The sequence below is a fragment of the Canis aureus genome, chromosome 7, assembly GCF_053574225.1.
Source record: "Canis aureus isolate CA01 chromosome 7, VMU_Caureus_v.1.0, whole genome shotgun sequence".
NCBI classification, from domain to species: Eukaryota; Metazoa; Chordata; class Mammalia; order Carnivora; family Canidae; genus Canis; species Canis aureus.
Window position 1 is genome coordinate 68,340,558 of NC_135617.1, and position 21,496 is coordinate 68,362,053.

The 21,496-nt window shown below is 46.0% G+C and overlaps 1 protein-coding gene across 7 annotated transcripts; it reads left to right on the forward strand.

Annotated features, from left to right (window-relative positions):
• Positions 1 to 1,986: 1,986 nt before the first annotated feature.
• TCP11 (t-complex 11) lies at positions 1,987 to 21,408 on the forward strand. 7 transcript variants are annotated; one of them, XM_077904326.1, is made up of 10 exons: positions 2,071 to 2,128; positions 2,414 to 2,556; positions 5,250 to 5,346; positions 10,555 to 10,675; positions 17,628 to 17,848; positions 18,579 to 18,715; positions 18,998 to 19,215; positions 19,307 to 19,488; positions 19,886 to 20,049; positions 20,981 to 21,408. In XM_077904326.1, exons 2-10 carry the CDS (start codon positions 2,433 to 2,435, stop codon positions 21,211 to 21,213), a joined length of 1,497 nt encoding a protein of 498 aa, XP_077760452.1. In that variant the 5' UTR covers positions 2,071 to 2,128; positions 2,414 to 2,432; the 3' UTR covers positions 21,214 to 21,408. The 7 variants fall into 7 exon arrangements, 6 of the variants coding, with proteins under 6 accessions (XP_077760456.1, XP_077760452.1, XP_077760453.1 ...); XR_013383651.1 differs by lacking the exon at positions 2,071 to 2,128 and adding an exon at positions 20,549 to 20,867 and having other exon boundaries at positions 2,362 to 2,556; positions 20,981 to 21,118; XM_077904330.1 differs by lacking the exon at positions 2,414 to 2,556 and having other exon boundaries at positions 1,987 to 2,128.
• The last annotated feature ends 88 nt before the right edge of the window (positions 21,409 to 21,496 follow it).

The window sequence follows — 21,496 nt, forward strand, 5'->3', positions numbered from 1 at the left end:
TCCCACTGCCCCTTCCAGAGCATTCGGGTATTAAGAGGGCACTTAAGGAGGCTGTGTAATGTATATCAATGAACTGCTGGAGGTAATTTCAGACATCAGCAAGAAAAGCTTTATGGCAATGCCATTTTTGTGGGCAAATGAACTGGTGTTATTCTGGAAACTTTCTCCCAGAATAAAACGCCCAAACAGAGATCTGTTTTTTGTTTTGTTTTGTTTTGTTTTGAGGAGACCCAGCCAAAATAACTCCTATGTAATAATGAAAAATCATATTTTCATTGAATTCTTTGGTGAACTCAGACAATTCCCCTCCCTTCTGAGTTTGCGGTGAAGACCTGCCTGCTTGCTTCACAGTTAACATCTCTGCGGGAAATACCAGGAAAGGTTGAGGAGGGGGTAAGGGGCAGGTTTAACATGTACAGGATTAAGAACCCTTCAGCTGAACGGTAATTTACTAGGCCGTTCCCCTCATATCTTCTTTGACCTCAGAGTGGACTTTTTAAAAAAAAATATTTTATTTATTTATTCATAAGACACAGAGAGAGGCAGAGACCCAGGCAGAGGGAGAAGCAGGCTCCGTGCAAGGAGCCAGAAGCAGGACTCGATCCCAGGACTCCAGGATCACAACCTGAGCTGAAGGCAGGCCTAAACTGCTGAGCCACCCAGGGATCCTAGAGCGGACTTTCTTATGCAGAAATGTGTGTTCAGGGACCCGCGGCTGGTTCAGTTAGTAGAGCACGCAACTCTTGATCTCTGGGGTTGAGTTCAGACCTCATGTTAGGCATTGAGAGGAAGGCAGGCAGGCAGGCAGGAAGGAAAAAAAGTGTTCTTGGGCCTCTTCATGATCCTCTCCCTCAAAACGCGTATGTTGTGCAAGAAAAATCCACATTGCACACTAACAAGGCAAAGGTTATAATAAGAACTTGATACAGGCAATGCTTTCATCTTATGTTTTAGCTTATTTATTCATGAGAGACACACAGAGAGGCAGAGACACAGGCAGAGGGAGAAGCAGGCTTCATGCAAGGAGCCCGACGCGGGACTCGATCCTGGGACTCTGGGATCACGCCCTGGGCTGAAGGCAGAATGTTTAATCACTGAGCCACTCAGTCGCTCTATTTTATTCATTTTTTTAAAAGATTTTATTTTTTTATTAGAGACACATACACACAGAGAGGCAGAGACACAGGCAGAGGGAGAAGCAGGCTCCATGCAGGGAGCCCGACGTGGGACTCGATTTGGTCTCCAGGATCATGGCCCAGGCTGAAGGCGGGGCTAAACCGCTAAGGCACCGGGGCTGCCCTATTTTATTTTTTTAAAGCAAGCTTTTGTTGTAAGAAATCAAGTCCGTTAATAAAAAGGGATAGGAGAGTACAGCGGACACTTCTTTTCGTCCCCCACCCCCCGAAGTACAGTGATCGTTGGAGGGGACAGGGGTCCTAAGTCACTCCAGGGGCAACAGCCGACTCGGGACCGAGACAGGCCCGGGACGGAGCCCGGAGTCCGGGGGGCCAGCCTGCAGGTCCAGGTGAGCCCAGCCCAGGAGTCCAGTGGACGAGCCCACGCTGCCGCCCCGCCGCCACCAACCGGGACCGGCCGGGGCTGGGTTTCCGCGCCTGCCGAGCGCCAGGTAGCGGGGCCTTGCTGGAAAGAAACGACCCTCCCGGGTGCGCTCGTTTCTCGGGTTAGCTGAGCCGCGGCCTCTCCCCTCCCTGAGTGGTTGCAGGTGATCTTTCTCGCGGCGGCCCCGAGATACCAGGCAGGGCCCGGCCGCGGAGCCCACGGCACCCCGGGCCTCAGGGGCTTCGCGACACCCAGCCTGAGCCCGGCCGCCCGGGTCCCAGCCCCCGGGCGCGCGGCGGAGCGCGGGGCGGCCACGTGACCCCGCCGGTTGCCCGGGAGACGGGCGGCGCTTTGTTCTCCAAGCCCCGACTGTGCCACCCGGCGGCCCGGCGCGGCGGCGGGGGTGCGCGCGGGGTCGGCCCGGGGCCTCCGCGTCGCCGCGCGGCCCCTCGCGGCCCCTCGCGGCCGCCCGCCCCCCGCCGCCGCGCCGCGGGTGGTACGGTCCGGGCCTCCAGGCCGCGCAGCCGCCACGCCTACCCAGAGCAGGCGGCCGGTGGCCCGGGAGGAGGTGAGCGGCGCGGGGCCGGAGCGCCGAGGGCTCCCCCTGCCGCCGGAGCCGCAGCGGGCTCGAGCCGGGCGTCCCGGGCCAGGAGGGCCGCCCCCCGCGCCGCCCCTCGGGCCCCCGCACCCCGCCGCCCGGCTCCCCTGTCCCGCTGGCCCCCGAGCGGCCCCGGAGCCGCCCGCCTGCTCCCGCCGCGTGGCCAGGCCGGGCGCGCCGGGCGGGGCTCCGCACCCGCGGCGGCAGGTGGAGAGCCCCCTTCCCCGACGCCCACGGCGCGTCCTTTCTCCCCAGTCCAGATTCCATCCGCAACATGCCGGACGTCGAGGACAGAATGCCCCTGACGGACCCGGGCGACGCCGAGTGCAGGTCCTGCAGGCCCGAGACCTCCGCCCCGACCCGGGACGGCCCGAGCGGCGTGGAGGACGCCCCCGCCTGTAGGTCCCGCGCGCCCGCCCGCCGCCGCTCCAGGGCGCCAGGGGTGCGGCCGGGCGGAGGGGAGGGGCCTCGGGCCCGGGGTTCGCCCTCGGCCCCGCCCGCCTCCGCTGCCCCCGCCCGGCGTCTGCCCACGGCTCCGGCCTCCCGGTCGGCCCGCGGGGAGCAGTGACGCAGGCGGCCTTACTTGAGTCGGACGGGGTCTGGGGCCCAGTGCGTTCGCAGCCATCCTTGTCGTTTGAGTTTGCAGGTGGAACTTGAGGGTTTTTAGAGACCCCCGGTGATCCCTGATGGGAATCGCTGGGCGCTTCATGGACTCGCAAACGACTGCCCCGGGCTCTAGTATTTCAGCGTTCCTTCGGGTCCCAGGTCTCTTCCATGCTTCCGTAGGTCTGCCCTCCCCGGGACTCCGGCATCCCTCTTACAGCAGTGTCTCTCGCGGACGTAAACAGGCCTCAGTCCGAAGGCCTCTCTCCACAGGCAGAGTTGACCTCTTGAAGATTGAAACGGCAGAAAGTAGTTCAAGGTCCCGGGGCTACGAGGTTGAAGGACACCGGTTTCTCCTGTAGCCGCATGGGGTCGCTGCTGGCTAACAAAATGGCCCCAAAGTGGCACATCGGGTGCCTGAGGATTTATTTAGATGTGAATGAACCTATTGTAGGGGTGAAAGCCAATTTTTTGGTAAATATGGTGTAAACGACTTAAGTTCTTAAGCGGCTGTTTAAATGAATCCATAGGCAAAACAGCCCTAAAATGAGTAACGAAATTCCCCCTTTAAATAAAAAGGAATTTGAAATTTTGTAGGTGAGGTTGACTTGGTTCAGTTACTATATATCGTGTTGAAAATTTCTTTGTCCTTGGGATATGGATTTTAGAAATCTACTTTAGTTGTATTTTACCTCTCATTTCTCTTTGGTCCCTCCCCTTCCCTGAATTTTTATAGAGTTGAATAGTACCGTTCTTGTGAGCGGCCAAACCATCTTGTCAAAGGAGGCTCTGGACTTTGACTTATAGTTGGAAACTGTTTCTGTGGATAATTTTTCCTTCAGTCCTTCAATAAGCTGCTATATCTCAGTTTCCCGTGGAAGATTTTCTTTTATTTCTGATTAATGAAGTAATGGATTGTCTCTTTACATATTTGACTGTGTTTTGCCATTTTAGCTGAAACCAAAGGCTTCCAAGAGGCTTCAAAAACAAAGGGAACTTCAACTGTCCACTTGAGGCTCAGTTCATCTTTATATTTACCTAAGCAAGGGCTCAGTGGCTTTTTGGTAAATTTTCAATCACTTTTTACCCATAAATTTTTATTTTAATTTCAAAATATTCAACTTTGTTGAAAAGTAAACTAATCAGTGAATGCCCACATTGTTAACATTCTGTGACATTGCACTCTCTCTCTACATATATGTATAATTTTCCTTTCTTACTGAAAGTTGGAGTCATGGCTTCAAAAATGTGATCATGTACCTCCTAAGAATAAAGGCATTCTCATGTAACCTCTTTTCAACAATAACTCTTTTTCCTTTTTTAAATCTTCTTACTTATGGACAATTTAAACATTTACAAAAGTAGACTAGCGTGAGGAACCATGTTTACTCATTACCCAGCTTCAACAATGATCAACTCCATGGTGCATCTTACTTCATCTATATCCCTTCCACATCTCGGAACCAGATACTCTTCTGTGGACAAATTATGAAGCGCTACTGAAAGAGAATGAGAAAATACAATTTACTCTGTGCAGCTTTGTTCCACATACCACGTGGTCCTTATAACTATGTTCTGCCTATTACATGAGAATGCCCTCAGCTGGGTCTTTACTAAGAACTTAAGGCAGTGGTTCCCAAATGCTAGTGCTGGTTTGTGACAAAATTCTTAGCAATATTTAGTGAAAGGAAATAAAGATGCTGTAATGAGTTTTTCCTAAAGCTAAATTGATTCAATGTAAAGGACTACTCTTTATTCTGACAACAGTCCCTTTCTGTTTGTGTGTGTGTGTGTGGGGGGTTTTGTTTTTTTGGGCAGTTAAGTTCTTCTTTTATGAAATGATGGTAGAGTGGATTTTTTTATTTGCTTATGTGCTTGTCTCACTGTCCAAAGTTGGCAAGTTGTCGGTTGCTCAGAATCTTTTTGGAAATGTTAGTAGCCTGTGAAATTCCAACACCTGGAACTGTTTTCTGAGACCAAGTGACACTGGTGCTGTTCAGTCCCATCTGTATGGAGAATTTAGCTTTCATCAGAGGCAGGACGAGGAAAGTAGAATCAGAATAACCCTAGAGAAATGCTTATTTTTGCAACTCACAAATTATTGTTTCTTTGATGCCTTAATTATTATTTTACTTTTCAAGAGAAAAGCTTGTAATTAGTTTTTGTTATTTGTAAAAGAGATGCTCTGTCTTCCCTTACCACCACACAGCACTACTATGCATCCAGGCCAAGGACTGCTGGCTACTATGTGCTGGAGTACTCTAGGCCCAAAGTTCAGAAAATATAAATGACTAGAACAGTTGAATGAGTTTGTATAAGATCAGTTTGATGAATCTAAATTTGGGGCCTACTCAGAGGGAATCTCTGAATAAAATAGAAATTCAGAATGACTTGTGTCCACTGTAAGTTCTTTTTCTTTTTTTTAATGGAGGTAAAATTGATGTTAACATTAGTTTCAGGTGTTCACCCAAAGTTCTTTCTGTCCCAGGTCTGATAGACACGGTTGATGATGTTTCTAAGCTGAGCAACAAGGTTGGAAAGAATCGTGGTTTGCACATGGAAGAAAAGGTTTCGCCTCCAAGCAGGTACCGGCTCTTCTGATTTTCCCATTTTATTCATCCCGGCATAACTATTTAGCAATAATGGCTTTTGACCAGACTCGAAGCATTTTTATTTAATAATAGTCAAGAAAACCGGGGAGGGGGGGGGGGATATGATGTTTGACTATAAAACTTAAAAGATCTCAACAACTTAAAAAATAATAGTTTTTAGTATTAGAGGGTCAAGAAGCAAATGTTATTTAATGAGTGAATAAGCCAAAGTGATTATTATTGGAATGTTCACTTTGCAGCCCCCATTAATAATAAAACATCAGTCTGATGGATTTCAGATCTTCTCTGATAGATGTGGAGGAAGTAGCCTGAGTAGCTAGCTATTGTGGCCATCAAGTTATCCCAAAACTTAGTGGCTGAAATGGTGTTCATTATTTCACGGTTTCTGTGGGTCAGAGATATGGGCATGGCTTAACGGTGTGCCTCTGGCTCTTGGTTCCCCACGAGGCTGCAGTCAACGTGTTGAGTGTTGGCCAGAGCCTCCTCAGCTCCTTGCCACACTCAGAGTGAGTGAGAGAATAAGGATGTGAGGAGATGGTGCCCAAGACAGAACCCACAGTATTTTTGTTGCCTCATCTCAGAAGTGACATCCCATCACCTTGGCTACATTCTGTTTGCCAGAAGGTAGATGCTAAACCCAGCCCACAACTCCCAGAGATGAGACTATACACCAGCGTGAATACCAGGAATCCTAGATCTTTGGGATTATCCTGTTGGCTGCCTGCCTCATAGTTCCCTCCAGTTACTCTTTTAAGTGACCATAGATGAAGCAGGCACAGATAAAATGTGAATGTTCGAATAGTAGTGTTTTCATTTCTTTTCTTTCCGACTTCATAAGTCAGTTTAATTTATGAATCAGGATCAGAACTCTGTTGATAAATAATGCTCTCCCACCTCCATCAAGCTTTGCTTTGGTTCTTAGTTATATGGAAGGTGTCACAAATAAGAACCATTTAGGAAGTATGAATTCAATGGCTGTGCTGGTTTATTGGTGGTTGAATGGGTAAATTCAGTGTCAGGTTTTAAAAACAGTTCTAATTTCCCACCAGTAGCTACATGAGGGCAGCTCGTGATCATTCAGCTTCCTTGAATGCCTTTGTTATCTGGCAGCAGTTACTAAGTGCTGTTCTCTACCACACTTCATTCCCCTCCTCTCCATGCCCTTGCCTGCTGCCAGCAGGTTGTCCATACCAAGCACAGCTTCTGTGGGACCAGGTTTTCACCTAAACCCACATCCCCTAACGTCTCTGTCACTGCTTAGGTATGTTGTTGACGGCAGGAGAGAAGAGCAAAACTAAAACCGGGAGTGAAGGTCTGCTAAAGGGGTGCTAATGAGGGAGTTGGGGGGGCAGGTAGAGGTGATGAGAGAGGGAGGAATGAACAGAGTAAATAGTACTAGTCAGAGCTGTGTTTTCACATAAGGTAATACAGAATTTAGATCAGGAAAGAGGTTGAAATAGAGTTTGACTCATTTTTGGCAATTGGCTCTCCTTTGTGCAAAGGACAGTGCTAGTGACAATTGCACACTACAAAGGGAAATCCCACATTTGAGCATTCACTCATCAGGCATATATTGAGCACTTATGTGGCGGGCAAAATGCTGGGTGCTGGGGATAGATAGAGATATAGCTATAGATAGATAAGGGACTGTCACCGCTGTCAGGAAGCTTTTGTAGGGGGACAGTTGAATAACAGAAAAAAAATGATCAGTTCACTCATAGTTGTGTCTATAGAGTCTCATGAGAGTGCTCAATTGCTTAAGGATGGTCAGAGATCTGCCTAGAGAGGAAGACCTGAGTTGCTTATGAAGACTTGAGTTGATTTTAGAGGAGGAATAGATGCTGTCCAGATGGTCAACATGAGAAAGAATGCTCCTGGTAGAGGAAGCTATGTCAGAGGCAAGAATATGGTATGTTTTTTACAGGTACCTTGGTGTGGCTGAGCATGAAATGTGAGATAGGAGGAGATAAACCAGAGTGGGAGGCAGAGCAGTATCCAGAAGGGTCCTGTAAGTGGTTTTTGCTATGGTGAGGACTTTAAATGAGCGTGGCATCCTGATGAGAATCACACTTTAGAAGTCCTTGGTTTTAGAATGAATTGGTGGAGAACCGATTGAAAAGGGACAAGACTGAAAGCAGGGGGACCAGTGAATGGACTATGGCAGTAGTCCAGGTAAGAGATCATGGAAGGAAGGGATGGATTCCGGAGGCACTTAAGAAGCACGATTTATGAAACTTGGAGATGGATTGGATAGACAGGATGAAGAGAAGAGTTGAGAACAAGTCTAGTACACTTTAGATCATTGGGCAGATTATAGTTGGTTACCTCTGATGAGTGAAAGTGGTGTATTGGGAGAGGAACTTTGACTTTTTGTTTTATTCATCCTCATATTGCTTGTTTTTTGTTTCTTTCACAAGGAGCATGTGTTACTGCTGTATTTTTTTTTAAGGGGGATGTTTAATTCAAGAAAACCAGTAGCTACTTGGCAATGACTAGGTACAGACTTGTACTTTTCAAATGCTTCTTTTTCTTCTTACAACTCTCACCTGTAGACAAGAAACATTTTAATAAACTTTGAGAGGAAAATTCTTGTCATTTCTTTTTTTAAATTAATACACATTAAATGTTTAGTTTTTAAATTTTCTATTAACATATTTTCAATTTAGTTAACATATAGTGTATTATTAGTTTCAGAGGTAGAGTTTAGTGATTCATCAGTTGAGCATATAATACCCAATGCTCATTTCCTCAAGTGCTTGTCACCCAATTACCCCAATCCCCCACCCACCAGATACATTTTTAAAAGTAGTTTTGTTTTACAGAAAAATCAGAAAGTACAGAGTTCCCACACACCCCTCCCTCTGCAGCACACAGATTCCCTCATTGTTTACGTCTTGCAGTAAGTCATTTATCATAGTTGGTGATCCTAGTATTAATATGTTATTATTAACTCAAGTCCATAGTGTACATTAGAGTTCGTTTTTTGTATATTTTGTGGTTTTTTTTTACAAATGTATAATGTTATGTATTCATCATTTTTGTATCCAAAGCAGTGATTTCACTGTCCTAAAAATCTCCTGTACACCTTTTTCTTCCTGCCCCATGATTCCTCAGCAACCACTGATCTTTTTACTGTTTCCATTGATTCCCAGAATGTCCTATAATTAGAATCTTACAGTATGTAGCCTTTTCAGGTTGGCTTCTTTCATTTAGCAGTATGCATTTAAGATTCTTCTGTGTCTTTTTGGGGCTTGATGGTTCATTTCTTTTTAATGCTGAATAATATCCCATTATCCAGATATACCACAGTTTATTTACCACTCACCTACAGGATGACATCTTGGTGGCTTCCAAGTTTTGGAAATTATGAATAAAACTGGTCTAAACCTCCCTGTGCAAGTTTTTGGGTGGATATAAGTTTTCACCTCATTTGCTCAAATACAAAGGACAATTTCTAGACCATATGACAAGAGTATGTTTAATTTTCTAAGAAACTGCCAAACTGGGATGCCTGGGTGGCGCAGCGGTTGGGCACCTGTCTTAGGCTCAGGTCGTGATCCCGGGATCTAGGATTGAGTCCTGCATTGGGCTCCCTGCATGGAGTCTGCTTCTTCCTCTGCCTGTGTCTCTGCCTGTCTGTGTCTCTCATGAATGAATGAATGAATGAATGAATGAATAAATCTTTTAAAAAAAGAAAAGAAACGAAACTGCCAAACTGTCTTCCAGAGTGGCTGTACCATTTTGCATTTCCCCCAGCAATGAGTTAGAGTTCCTAGAATTGCTCCATATCCTCACCAGCATTTTGGTGGTGTCAGTATTTTGATCGGGGCAGTCTCATAGGCTTATATGGGTATGTCATTGTTATTTTAACTTGCAGTTCCCTGATGACAAGATGTTGAACATCTTTCATATGCTTATTTGCCATCTGTATGATGACTTTGGTGAAGTGTCTGTTCAGAGCTTTCCCCATTTTAAAAATTGAGTTGTTTTCTTCTTGCTGAGTCTTAAGACTCAGTATTTTGGATATTGGGTCTTTTTTTTTTTTTTTTTAAAGATCTTATTTATTTATTCATGAAAGACAGAGAGAGAGAGGCAGAGACACAGGCAGAGGGAGAAGCAGGCTCCATGCAGGGAGCCCGATGTGGGACTCCATCCCAGGTCTCCAGGATCAGGCCCTGGGCTGAAGGCGGCGCTCAATCGCTGAGCCACCCAGGCGTCCCTTGTTGTTGTATTTAAAACGTCACTGCCAAACCCAAGGTCACCTACTTTTCTCCTGTGTTGTCATCTACATTTTACATGTAGGTCTGGGATCTATCTGTGGAAGCTATAAGATACATTTTTTTTGTTTGTTTATGGAGATCCACTTGTTCTAGCACCACATGCTGAAGAGCCTATCCTGTCTAAATTGAATTGCCTTTTGCTTCTATTTTTTATTTTATTTAAAGATTTTATTTGTTCATGAGAGACACAGAGAGAGAGCAGAGACACAGAGGGAGAAGCAAGCTCCCTGCAGGGAACCCGATGCAGGACTCGATCTCAGGACCCGGGATCACTCCCTGAGCTTAAGGCAGATGCTCAACTGCCTGAGCCACCCAGGCATCACTATTTTTTTTTTTAAAGGAGAAGAGATAACATCTTTCTGGCCTCCATCACTGGCTACCTGGTAGTGCCACTGCGATTGGGAATACAGGAGGGACAGGTTTGGAAGGGGAAGATACTGAATTGAGTTTTAGACCTGCTGATTTGGAAGTACCTGTGGATATTTCAGTATTAGCAAGGAAGGAGAATCCTTTTCCAGATTTTAGGACTATAAGAGAATAAAAGATCCTTTAGTTTCTTGCTGTATGTATGCATAAATGGAAACTAAGTCATGTATTATCTAGCCTAGTTGCAAAGTCGGTACTAAAGCTGGCCTGACCTCTCTTGAGGGTTCTTCCTGCTGCAGAGGGAGGGCTGCTTGGAATCATGAGAAGCCCTCTTGAGAGCTTTCACTAATGTGCTTGGCATCCAGGTCTGACCCCAGCTTGTTCAACTTTGCTGCGGCCCAAACATAGTTCCTGGCCTTTTCCTGTCAGTGTGATTGTCTTTGTCATATCAAATATGTTTATTTGGGTCTTGGGAGAGAATGACCTTATAACAGTTTTTAGAGAAAGTAATTTGCTCATTTAACCCTCTTTACAGTTTGGAAGATAAGGTCAAGGAGACCATGCACAATGCCTTTTGGAACCATCTCAAAGAGCAATTGTCAGCTACTCCCCCAGACTTCAGCTGTGCTCTTGAACTTCTGAAAGAAATTAAAGAGGTGAGTGACCGATCTTCCATCTGTAGATGTAAATTTCCTACACATCCCCAAGGTCATTGGGTGGCAGTGGCTAACAGATCCGACCTGAACACAGTCCAGGACTCAGTCAGAGTCTCATCAGTAGACAGAAATCACACAGTAGTTTCAACATAAAAATGATTATAACATGGAATCAAAGAAACAAGAGCTTTGAGCTAATAAAAAGCAAAGAAAACTCTAAAGTGTGCTAAAATATCAGAGAGGAGGAAGATACACCCTACCCCTAGGGCTGCGATAGAACACTCACAGCAGTGTTTGGGAGGGTGTGGGTGTGTCGCTTCTGCCCATCCTGCGCTGCAGGATCTGGTGCTGGGACAGCTGCCTGTGCAGGCGGAGCCTGGCACTGGACAAGTAGCCACTTGCCCTGCAGGAGCTGAACACACTGGTGAAGGTGCTCAGGCTGCAGGAGCCAGCCACAGGCAAAGCCACACACCCATTTTGCAGAACGTGAAGTGAGTATTGCAGAACCGTGAAGAGAAGCTCTTGCCTCTTCCAATGTCTTTGTAGTATGTGGTGGGCACACCCTAGGGTGACCCCCCAGTGATCCACACCTTTGTATATAGTCCGCTCTCCTTGAGTGTGGATGAGATCTATAATTTGCCTCTAACCAGTATGCAAGGGTGCTGAGATGCTGCTCCTAGAAATACATTTCGCTAGGTGAGACTCCGTCTTAGCCGACTGGAGAAACTCTCTTGCTGGCCTTGAAGAAGTGGATGGGTGTATAGTGAACTGCCTCTGGAGAGGGTCATGGGGCAGGGAAATGCACGGCCTGTAGGATCTGACAGCAGCATCCATCCAGCAAGTCTGCTGTAACGAACTGTGCCATTTGAATGAGCTTGGTAGCAGAGTCCTACCCAGTCAAGCTTCCCAGTGAGAATGTACCTCAGCCAACACCTTGACAACACCTTGCGGGATGCGGGACAGAGGGCCAAGTTAAACCGTGCCTGGGCTCCTGCCCCACAGAAATTGTGAGATAAATGTATGTGCTGTGGTAAACCTGTTTATTATTTTATTTTATTTTAATTTAATTTAATTTAATTTAATTTAATTTAATTTAATTTAATTTAATTTTATTATTTTATTATTTTATTTATTTTTTAACCTCTCCGTTTATAGTAATTTGTTATACAGCCCAGAAAACTACTAGTGCCCTCTACAGATTAAACTTAACCATTGTGCCACCTGGTAAAGAAAAGATATTGCAAGGGCTTCATTTTCTCAGAGCAGAGACATGAATGATGAATTTGGAATTGAGAGACAGTTGATAACTGTCACATTCCCCTCTGCTGGCTGCTCAGCTTCTGTATGCACCTGTCCACACGCATTTCAGTTTATGAAAAGATCTCTATTTCTGCCTGCTAAGATGCAGTTGTCTTTCCAGACATTTCCTCATTTTCATTCTTTCCAGAAAATGAGGAGACTCACGGTCCCAACAGTTGCTGTGTCTTTTGTTATCAAATTCAGAGTGCCACCAAATATTCTGTTACTTAAAGTCTAAATTGTACAGTTAGCTTACAACAACCAATCTGTAAAATAATAGTGGGAAGAGGAGGAGAGAAGAAAGTGGTTAACGTGTACAGATAAACCTGTGCCTGTGACAGGCAAAGAGAAAACTTGTAGTCATCATTTCTGTAATTGGTCACAAGTCTATGGTGGATATCCATGGCTTCCTTCTACTTTTTATTCCATATTTCCCTTGCCCTCAGCCCAAGCCTTAGCTGGGTTGGATGTCTTTATATGGTGAAGTGACCCAAACCTTCACTGCCAAAGAGTCTGAGTCCTTAAGCATTTTGCTGTTGTTTGTTTGCTGTGGTTTTCCATTAACTTTTGTTACTGGATGTGAAAGCACTGAAAGAAACCTAAGAGAATCATCTTGCCTTCATTGTGTAGCATCAACCTGGTTTCTCCTTCATACTCAGGATCATGTTTTTTTAAAAAGATTTTATTGACTTATTCATGAGAGACACAGAGAGAGAAGCAGAGACACAGGCAGAGGGAGAAGCAGAGCTCCATGCAGGGAGCCCAATGTGAGACTTGATCCCGGGAGCCCTGAGCCAAAGGCAGAAACCCAACCGCCAAGCCACCCAGGTGTCCCCATACTCAGGATCATTTACTCTCACCTGTAGAATAATCCCTTTTTCACCATATTGGTTCAGTGGTATAAAGAGCACAGAATGAACATATGCAGTCTCATCTTCTAATTCACTGGGACCAGTGCAAGCATTCCTCCCAAATCAGCAAAGCCTAAAGTTGGCAAGATGGGCAACAAAAATTCTGCAGAGAGGTTATTAAGTATAATAGTAAAAGGAACCAGTCCTCTTTCCACCCCTAGATTCCTAGGACCCTGTTTTCTGGCTTTGGGAAACTGTACCATGGAATGGCCTTTGATTCAAAGAATATATTGCATCTTATAAGATAGAACCTCTTCTTTTCAAGATATTGTCCCTCAACTCATGCTGTAATAGAGTCTTCAATAAGCCATTCCACTTTTCAGTTAAGGCCTGTTGATTTAAGGGGTATGAACCCATTGCTGTATTTCCTGTGTTATAAAGTGCTCTGTGATCAGGGGCAATGGTATGGGGCATGCCGAGACGGTGGATCAGGCAGTCTGTAAGTACACAGATGTTGGTGCTGATAGAAGCATTGCAGAGAGAGAAGACAAATCCATATCCAAAATATATATCTGTTACAGTGAGGGTGACTGCTGCCTCCATAGTGGTAGAAGGTCCAAAGAAGTCATCTGCCACTAGGTGGCTGGCTCATCCTTCCTGGGGAATGGCTTAGTCATTTGTGTTTTTTAGGATTTTTTAAATTGTAAACATACATAAAATTTTTACCGTTTTAATTATTATTTTCTTTTTAAAGTAGGCTCCGTGACCAACGTGGGGATTGAACTCATGACCCTGAGATCAAGAGCTTTAGGCTCTACCAATTGAGCTAGCCAGACACCCCACCATTTTAATTATTTCTCAGTGTTAAAATTCAGTGGCATTAAGTACATTCACAATGTTTTGTGACCATCATACTATCCATTTCCAGAACGTTCTTCTCTTCCCAAGCAGAAACTGTACCCATTAACAGTAACTCTTCATTCTCTTCTTCCTCCGGAGTCTGGTATCCTCCATTATACTTTTGTGTCTGTGTGCTTGACTACCCTAGGTACCTCCTATAAGGGGAATTGTATGATATTTGTCCTTTTGTATATGGCAGATTTCACTTTAGTATAATGTTTTCAAGGTTCATCCCTGTTGTCAGCATGGGTCAGAATTTCATTCCTCTTTATGACCCCATAAAATTCCATTGTATGGAGATATTCTGTGTTTTGTTTACCCATTTATCTGTTGATGGATGTTTGTGTCGTTTTCACATTTTTGCTATTGTGAGTAATACTGCTATGAATATTTGTGTGCAAGTTTTTGTTTGAACGCCTGTTTTCTGCTCTTTTGGGTATATACCAAGGGGTGCCATTGCTGAATTTGAGAAACTACAGTGGCTGCGCCGCTTTACATTCCTGCCAGCAAGGTATAAGGGTTCCAGTTTTTCCCACGTTTTCCCCAATGCTTTTTTTCTCTTATCATTATAGCCATCTTAGTGGCTATGAAGTGGAATCTCACTGTGGTTTAGGTCTGCACTTCCCTGATGGGTGGTTAATGGTGTTGAGCATCTTTCCCTGTGCTTATTGCCCAAGGTCTGCCATCTTTGGAGAAAGGTTGACTCAAGCCCTTTGTCAACCTTTTTTTTTTTTTTTTTTTTTTTTTAAGATTTTATTTATTTATTCATGAGAGACACAGAGAGAGGCAGAGACACAGAGAGGGAGAAGCAGGCTCCACACAGGGAGCCCAATGTGGGACTCGATCCAGGTCTCCAGGATTATGCCCTGAGCCAAAGGCAGTGCTAAACCACTGAGCCACCCAGGAATCCCCCCCCCCCCCCCCCCCCCGCCTTGTCCATTTTTAAATGAGGTTGTTTGTCTTTTGTTGAGTTGTAAGAGTTCTTTATATATTCTATTCAAGGAAAGTAGCCCCTTGTTAGGTAAGTGATTTGCAAATATATTCTCCCATTCTGTGGGTAGTCTTTTCACTCTCTTGATAGTTTCTTGGGCACAAAAGTTTTATTTCTGATGAAGCCCAGTTGATCCAGCCTGTTCCTTCTGCCTTTGGTGTCCTGTCTTACCAGATCCAGGATTATGAAGATTTATCCCTTTATTTTCTTTGAAGAGTTTTAGAATTTTAGCTCCTCTGTTTAGATCTTTGATCCATTTTGAGCTTTTTTTTTTTTTTTAATTTTTATTTATTTATGATAGTCACAGAGAGAGAGAGAGAGAGAGAGAGGCAGAGACACAGGCAGAGGAGAAGCAGACTTTTGCACCGGGAGCCTGACGTGGGATTCCATCCCGGGTCTCCAGGATTGCGCCCTGGGCCAAAGGCAGGGGCCAAACCGCTGCACCACCCAGGGATCCCCCATTTTGAGCTATTTTTTAAAATAAGATGTTAGATAAGGGTCCAACTTCAACTTTTTTTTAAGATTTTATTTATTAATTCATTCATGAAAGACACAGAGAGGGGCAGAGACACAGAAAGGGAGAAGCAGGCTCCACGCAGGGAGCCCAATGTGGGACTCGATCCCGGGTCTCCAGGATCTCGCCCTGGCACCTCCAGGCAGGTCTAAACCGCTGAACCACCCAGGGATCCCCCAACTTCAACTTTTAAAAAAATATTAATTTACTTATTTTAGAGAGTAGGGAAGGGGCAGAAGGAGGAAGAGGGGAAAAGTCTTAAGCAGACTCCATGCTTAGCACAGAGCCCAATGCTAGGCTTGATCTCATGACCCAGAGATCACAACCTGAGTTGAAGCCAACTCGCAGCTGACCCACCCGACTTCATTCTTTTGCATGGATAACTACCCAGTTTATTCACCATTTGTTGAAGATACTGTCCTTTTTCCATTGAATGGTCTTGGCATTGTTTAAAAACATTTGACCATATCTCCAGGTTTTATTTCTGGGCTTCCTATTCTGTTCTTCTGTTCTGTAGATCTGTCCTATTCCAGTATATGCTTGGTCACCTTTGGGCCATTTCATCTGGTAATAGATTGCTGTGGGCCAGGCCTAATCTTATGGTTAGGTAGGCTGGACAACACATAGTTCCTCATGGAAAGCTCAGGCCACGTGGCCACCCATGTCGTATGTGAGGTGTTTACTTCTATAGAAGCCCAGGAGCAAGCCAGAAACTATTTCTCAAAAGGCAAACCATGATTGGCAGAAAAAGGCATAGATTTGCTCTAAATTCCTAAAGGTCTTGTTGTGATGCTCTCTTTGGAACCTGCCAGAGGCTGTATTACAGCAACCTTACTTGCCGCAGACACTGTAAGTATCATTGAACCTGCTGGATTATAAAGCCCAAATGGCAGAGCCTACTTTTGCTCTGGTTCCCACTTGAAACTGGAAACCTTTTGAGTGACTCTAAATGAGTTCTGCAGGAGTAAACTCAAAGGTGGCCTATGTTGCCTCAAAAACCCAGAAAGGCCTACAAGTATTATGCCTCTTCTTTCATGGTAGGTGGTCTGAGGTACAGCAAGTTGACTCAGCTTGGAGGGGGATAGCTTGACAAGGTGCAGACCACTGAAGCTCTGGCACCTTCACTGAGGTGAGAGGCTGCTGACATTTTGTGGGGATTATCTGCCATCCTGTAATTTGCACGTTTCCCTAAGGCATCTAAGGTACTTGCTACTCGTGCTACTCATGCTCATCAGAGCCAGTGGATATATGGCCTTTGAGTCAGGCCTCACCCGTGGTATGATACGATTTTGTATCAGTCAGGGTCCGATCAGGAGAAGGAACCCACACTTTGCTTCTGAGTGAAGCAAAGCTGCAGCAGCATAGGTGGTGCCACAGAGGAGCTCACCAGAGCCCGGGCAGGGGGACCTCTCCCTTGGGCAGTTTCTCTTTAGCACCCTCTATTAACAAAACTTAACGTCATGCCAGCCAGCAAGGGAAAAACAGATGAAGGGCTTGGCTCTGTTACCATTGCGTAGGCCCTGAAGGAGGGTAGAGTTGGCACAGAGGGCCTTCGACTGCTAACCGGTGAGCTGCACCATTTTAAATAGTGCAGAGAAACTTGTATTTAAGATGAAGTGAAACAGCTGGGAATCCTGCTCTGACCACACAGTAGTCCATTCAATTAAAAACAACTGGTAACTGGACCACACCACTGCATCCCCCGGCATGGTGTTACTGAGGCACAGAAATGAATAAGAGAGTCTCTCTTCACAGGGAGCTTATGTTTTGGAGTTAAAAGGCTATTTCCAATGCCTCTTAACTGGTCCTTGGCCTATTTCATCCTTGCCATTTGAAGTAAAATAATCTTTAAAAATGCCTGCTTTGGGGCATGTGGGTGGCTCAGTCAGGTAGGCGTGTGACTCTTGCTTTCAGCTCAAGTTATGATCTCAGGTCATAAGATCAAGCCCCATGTCAAGCCCCACACTCTGCAAAGTCTGCTTGAGATTCTCACTCACTCTCTCTCTCTGCCCCCCTTCCCCTAAGCACTTGCTCTCTCAAACAAATAAATAATAAAGCAAATCCACCTTTTAAAATTAAGAGCACCTCATCACCATGTGATATGTGTATTTTATATTTGTTGTACTTTGCATTTCTTTTTTCCACATTCCTTGATTTTACTTATCTCTTCATCTCATTCTGCCTAGAAAATGATGCACTGTGGTTGTACTGACCTAAAGCCCTGAACTATCATTGGCCTCTCAACAAAGATAAATAATTTTCTCGGGAAAATTTAGTGACCCTACTTCTCGGTTCCTAAGAGACAGGCTGATGCCCTTGGCTAAAGGGGTTGTGCGTTAGAGAAGGTTTGGGGCTCCACACAGAGTGCAACTCCCTCTGACTTTCTTTCTTGGGCAGATCTTGCTCTCACTGCTGTTACCACGCCAGAGCCGCCTAAGAAGTGAGATTGAAGAAGCACTGGATACAGAGCTCCTCAATCAGAAAGCAGAACATGGAGCCCTGAATGTCCCTCATCTCTCTAAGTACATTCTCAACATGATGACTTTGCTGTGCGCACCAGTTCGAGACGAAGCAGTACAGAATCTAGAGAACATTACGGACCCTGTTCGGTTGCTGAGGTGTGAAACTTGGCTGCTGTCCTTGGAAACCTGACTCAGCCCCTGGGCCAGGAAAAGCAGGGCCAGACACTCAATTACAACCCCTGTCTTGGCTGGCTCTTCCCTCCTGAAGACCTGAGCATTGTTCTCTTTGCTCTTCACTGACCTGTTAGCTTCTTTTTTTGTCCCAAAGATGGCCTTAGGTTGGTCGGGCCTCCTGTAGAACATCATATCATAAAACGTTAGAGTATGTGATCCTTCCAAGGTATTCAAATACCCTGTCCCCACATTTTCTCATTGCAGTTTATACAGCATGAGGGGACAGGGATGGGAGGCTATCCCTACTTAATAACTGTAGAAACCAAGACCCAGAAAATTAGAAGAAGGGTGGGGGGACAAGCGATTGGCCTAGAAATTGCTTCAGATACAGCATCACCTATAATCCCTCTTTCCAGACAGATTAATTAGCACGCGGGTGTGTTTCCTTTCTCTGACTCTACCTTTTAAAAAGACGATAGAATCATCCTGTGGAAAGAGAGCTAGCCTGGAGGCTTCAAGTTCCAGAGACCTCTCTGTTCCTTGCTCTGCCATCACTTACTCTGGGGCCTCGGGTCCACAGAGCCATCTTTTGTAAATTTAGGAGATGGGACTAATTTTCAAGCCCCTTCTAACCCTGGAATACAGTGATTTAATGACACTTCCCTCTCGCTGGATTTCCTTTCATGGTATATTTTATTTTCTTTTATGTCAGAGGGATCTTCCAGGTTCTGGGGCTGATGAAAATGGACATGGTGAACTACACTATCCAGAGCCTTCAGCCTCACCTGCAGGAACATTCCATCCAGCACGAACGGGCTACGTTCCAGGAACTCCTCAATAAACAGCCAAGTATGTAAATAACTTGAGGGCAGAAGTGAGAAGATGTGATCTTGTTTGGATCTGGCTTCTGTGATGTTAGAGAATACTCTGTCTCTTGGGAACAGAAAATTTCTTCCTCAGGTGGGGTTGGGGTAGGGGAGACGGAAGAGTTGTCTAAGACAAACCACTCCCCCTTCCCCCCAACCAAAGCATTTATTTATTGACCAGGAGCAGATCTTGAAAAGAACGTTAGTCTTGAAGCTTTAGGAACACAGATGCTGAAGATGCCTGCCCACCCTCTTCCTACCCTAGGTCTCCTAGATCACACCACCAAGTGGCTGACCCAAGCAGCAGCAGACCTCACCATGCCACTCCCGACTTGCCCCGACACTTTGGACTCCACCAGTATGGCCTCCTCCTCCCCGAACGAGGCAGTCAGCAGCCCAGAGCCCCTTAGCCCTACAATGGTGCTATCGCAGGGTTTCCTGAACCTCCTTCTCTGGGACCCGGAAAATGAAGAGTTCCCTGAGGTAGGCCTGTGGAGGGCATCCCCTGACAGTGTACTCGGCACTCCCTCATGACTCTCCCCTCCTGACGGCCTCTCCTTCCTGGCTTCCCCAGACACTGCTGATGGACAGGACCCGGCTGCAGGAGCTGGAGTCTCAGTTGCACCAGTTGACCATCCTGGCCTCAGTTCTGCTAGTGGCCAGTAGTTTCTCAGGCAGTGTTTTGTTTGGCTCACCTCAGTTTGTGGATAAGCTGAAACATATAACCAAAGACCTGATGGAGGAGTTTAAGTCCAGGTGAGCTGCATGGATTTTTGGTGACAGTAGGACCAATGACCATGGAAAATGTCCAAGAAAGTCTTAAAAATGTATATATACACATATATAAATAAATTCCACAGGGCTGAAGAATTGAGTGGACACCAAACTCTTACCCAGAGTTGATTTTATAATTTACCTTGTTTTCTAAGAAGTAGAACATGGTATCATATATAGAGAGTAGTCAGGATCTGGAGCATAGCAGTGAGGAGGGTGAACCTACCTACTTACAGGGACTGGGGTGAGGGCAGGGAGATGACTGAGAGTCTCCCTCAAATGGGCCCAGCTTTTGGCATGGAGCTTCCCCGGCTCTGTGGCTCTGGGTCTGTGGCATTGCCATCTGCTGGGTCCCAGCTTACTCTCCTTCATGGTCTAGGCCTGAGGAGGCTCTGCAGACTGTGAGTGAACAGGTGTCTCAGGAAATCCATCAAAGCCTCAAGAACATGGGCCTTGCTGCTCTGAGCAGTGACAACACAGCATCTCTGATAGGACAGCTCCAGAACATTGCCAAGAAGGAAAATTGTGTCCGCAGTGTCATTGGTGAGCGTGACCATGGAAGTGGTGAGAGTGTTTTGGGGAGAGGTAGATCCCATCCCTGGAAGTCAGTTACTGAACCATTTAATGATAGAAAGCATGATTACTAGACAAGTCACTTGTTTAGGCTTTAGTTTTTTCAAAATGCTGGGTTGAAAATATATTTCTTTCAGTTTATTTTTTTAAAGATTTTATTTATTTATTAGTGAGACACAGAGAGAGAGAGAAAGAGAGAGAGAGAGGCAGAGACACAGGTAGAGGGAGAAGCAGGCTTTATGCAGGGAGCCCGATGTGGGACTCGATCCAGGGTCTCCAGGATCATGCCCTGGACTGAAGGCAGTGCTAAACCGCTGAGCCACCGGGGCTGCCCTGTTTCTTTCAGTTTAAAGACTGATTCTGGTTCTAAGGAATGTTTGCACCCAGGATTCATGACTTCTGGGTATGACATCCTGTTCAACCAACCTGGTTAAGTCATCCCTGGCCTTCTGGGTCATTTTCTGATTAGTCCAAGACATGACATAGCCCTCACCTACCAGCAACAAGAAACTGATGCTGAATCAGCTAGAGGACATGTTCCTGCAGCAAGGACTCATCCCTGTTGGAATGGACGGCATGAACCTGACCTTGCTCTTAACCTCAGCCATCCAAAGCATCAGTCTAAGATCCTTCATGTTAGATACTCACTCAAGATCTACTGGTGGAAGCTTAAGTCATCTTTTGACTAGTCAGGAATTTACTAGCCCACTAGTCTGTGACCTTTGCTTTGTCCTTGGGAGCTAGATAGCATCCCCCTTCTGGAGCAACACAAATTTCCTTATCTCCAGGTGAGTGGGTAGGCTAGTGAATATCTTGGTTAACTTAGAACTTGAGTGAGTGGAGTGTAGAGGCTGTGTTGCTTCCTGAAAGTTGTTTGCTCACTGTCTTATCCTGCTCATAGATCAGCGGATCCACCTGTTTCTCAAATGCTGTTTGGTCCTCGGTGTGCAGAGATCTCTCTTAGACCTCCCTGGAGGCCTCACTGTCATCGAAGCAGAACTGGCGGAACTAGGCCAAAAGTTTGTCAGCCTAACGCATCACAATCAGAAAGTGTTTGGCCCCTACTACACAGAGATCCTAAAAACCCTCGTCCCTCCAGCCCAGGCCCTGGACACAGAGGTGGAGTCCATCTGAATGCACCAGCTCAAAGCCCTGGCCCCTGGATCCCAGGAGAGAAGCTCATCGTTCTCTGGGGTGGCTGACCAGTGACCGTCAGAGCAGGAAGCCCTCCTCCCTCCTGCAGCTGGCACACCAGGGCTGTAGCAAGCAGCGTGTAAATACCCGCTGGCCCAAACTCCCTTACTAATAAACTTCTGAACCCCAGGCAAACCTCCACTCCTCCTGTGCTGTGGCTGTGTCTGGGCCCTGTGCCCTGAGCCCCCGACTAGCCGAGAAGCCAGAAGACCCCCAGTCTTCC

What these genes read in the sequence shown, in the direction of transcription:
- TCP11 (XM_077904326.1), top strand. Translation starts at nt 2,433, where the DNA reads ATGCCGGACGTCGAGGACAGAATGCCCCTGACGGACCCGGGCGACGCC. An exon ending in AAGGTTTCGCCTCCAAGCAG is followed by an intron (nt 5,347 to 10,554) that starts GTACCGGCTCTT and finishes CCCTCTTTACAG; the next exon opens with TTTGGAAGATAAGGTCAAGG. An exon ending in AAAATGAAGAGTTCCCTGAG is followed by an intron (nt 19,216 to 19,306) that starts GTAGGCCTGTGG and finishes TGGCTTCCCCAG; the next exon opens with ACACTGCTGATGGACAGGAC.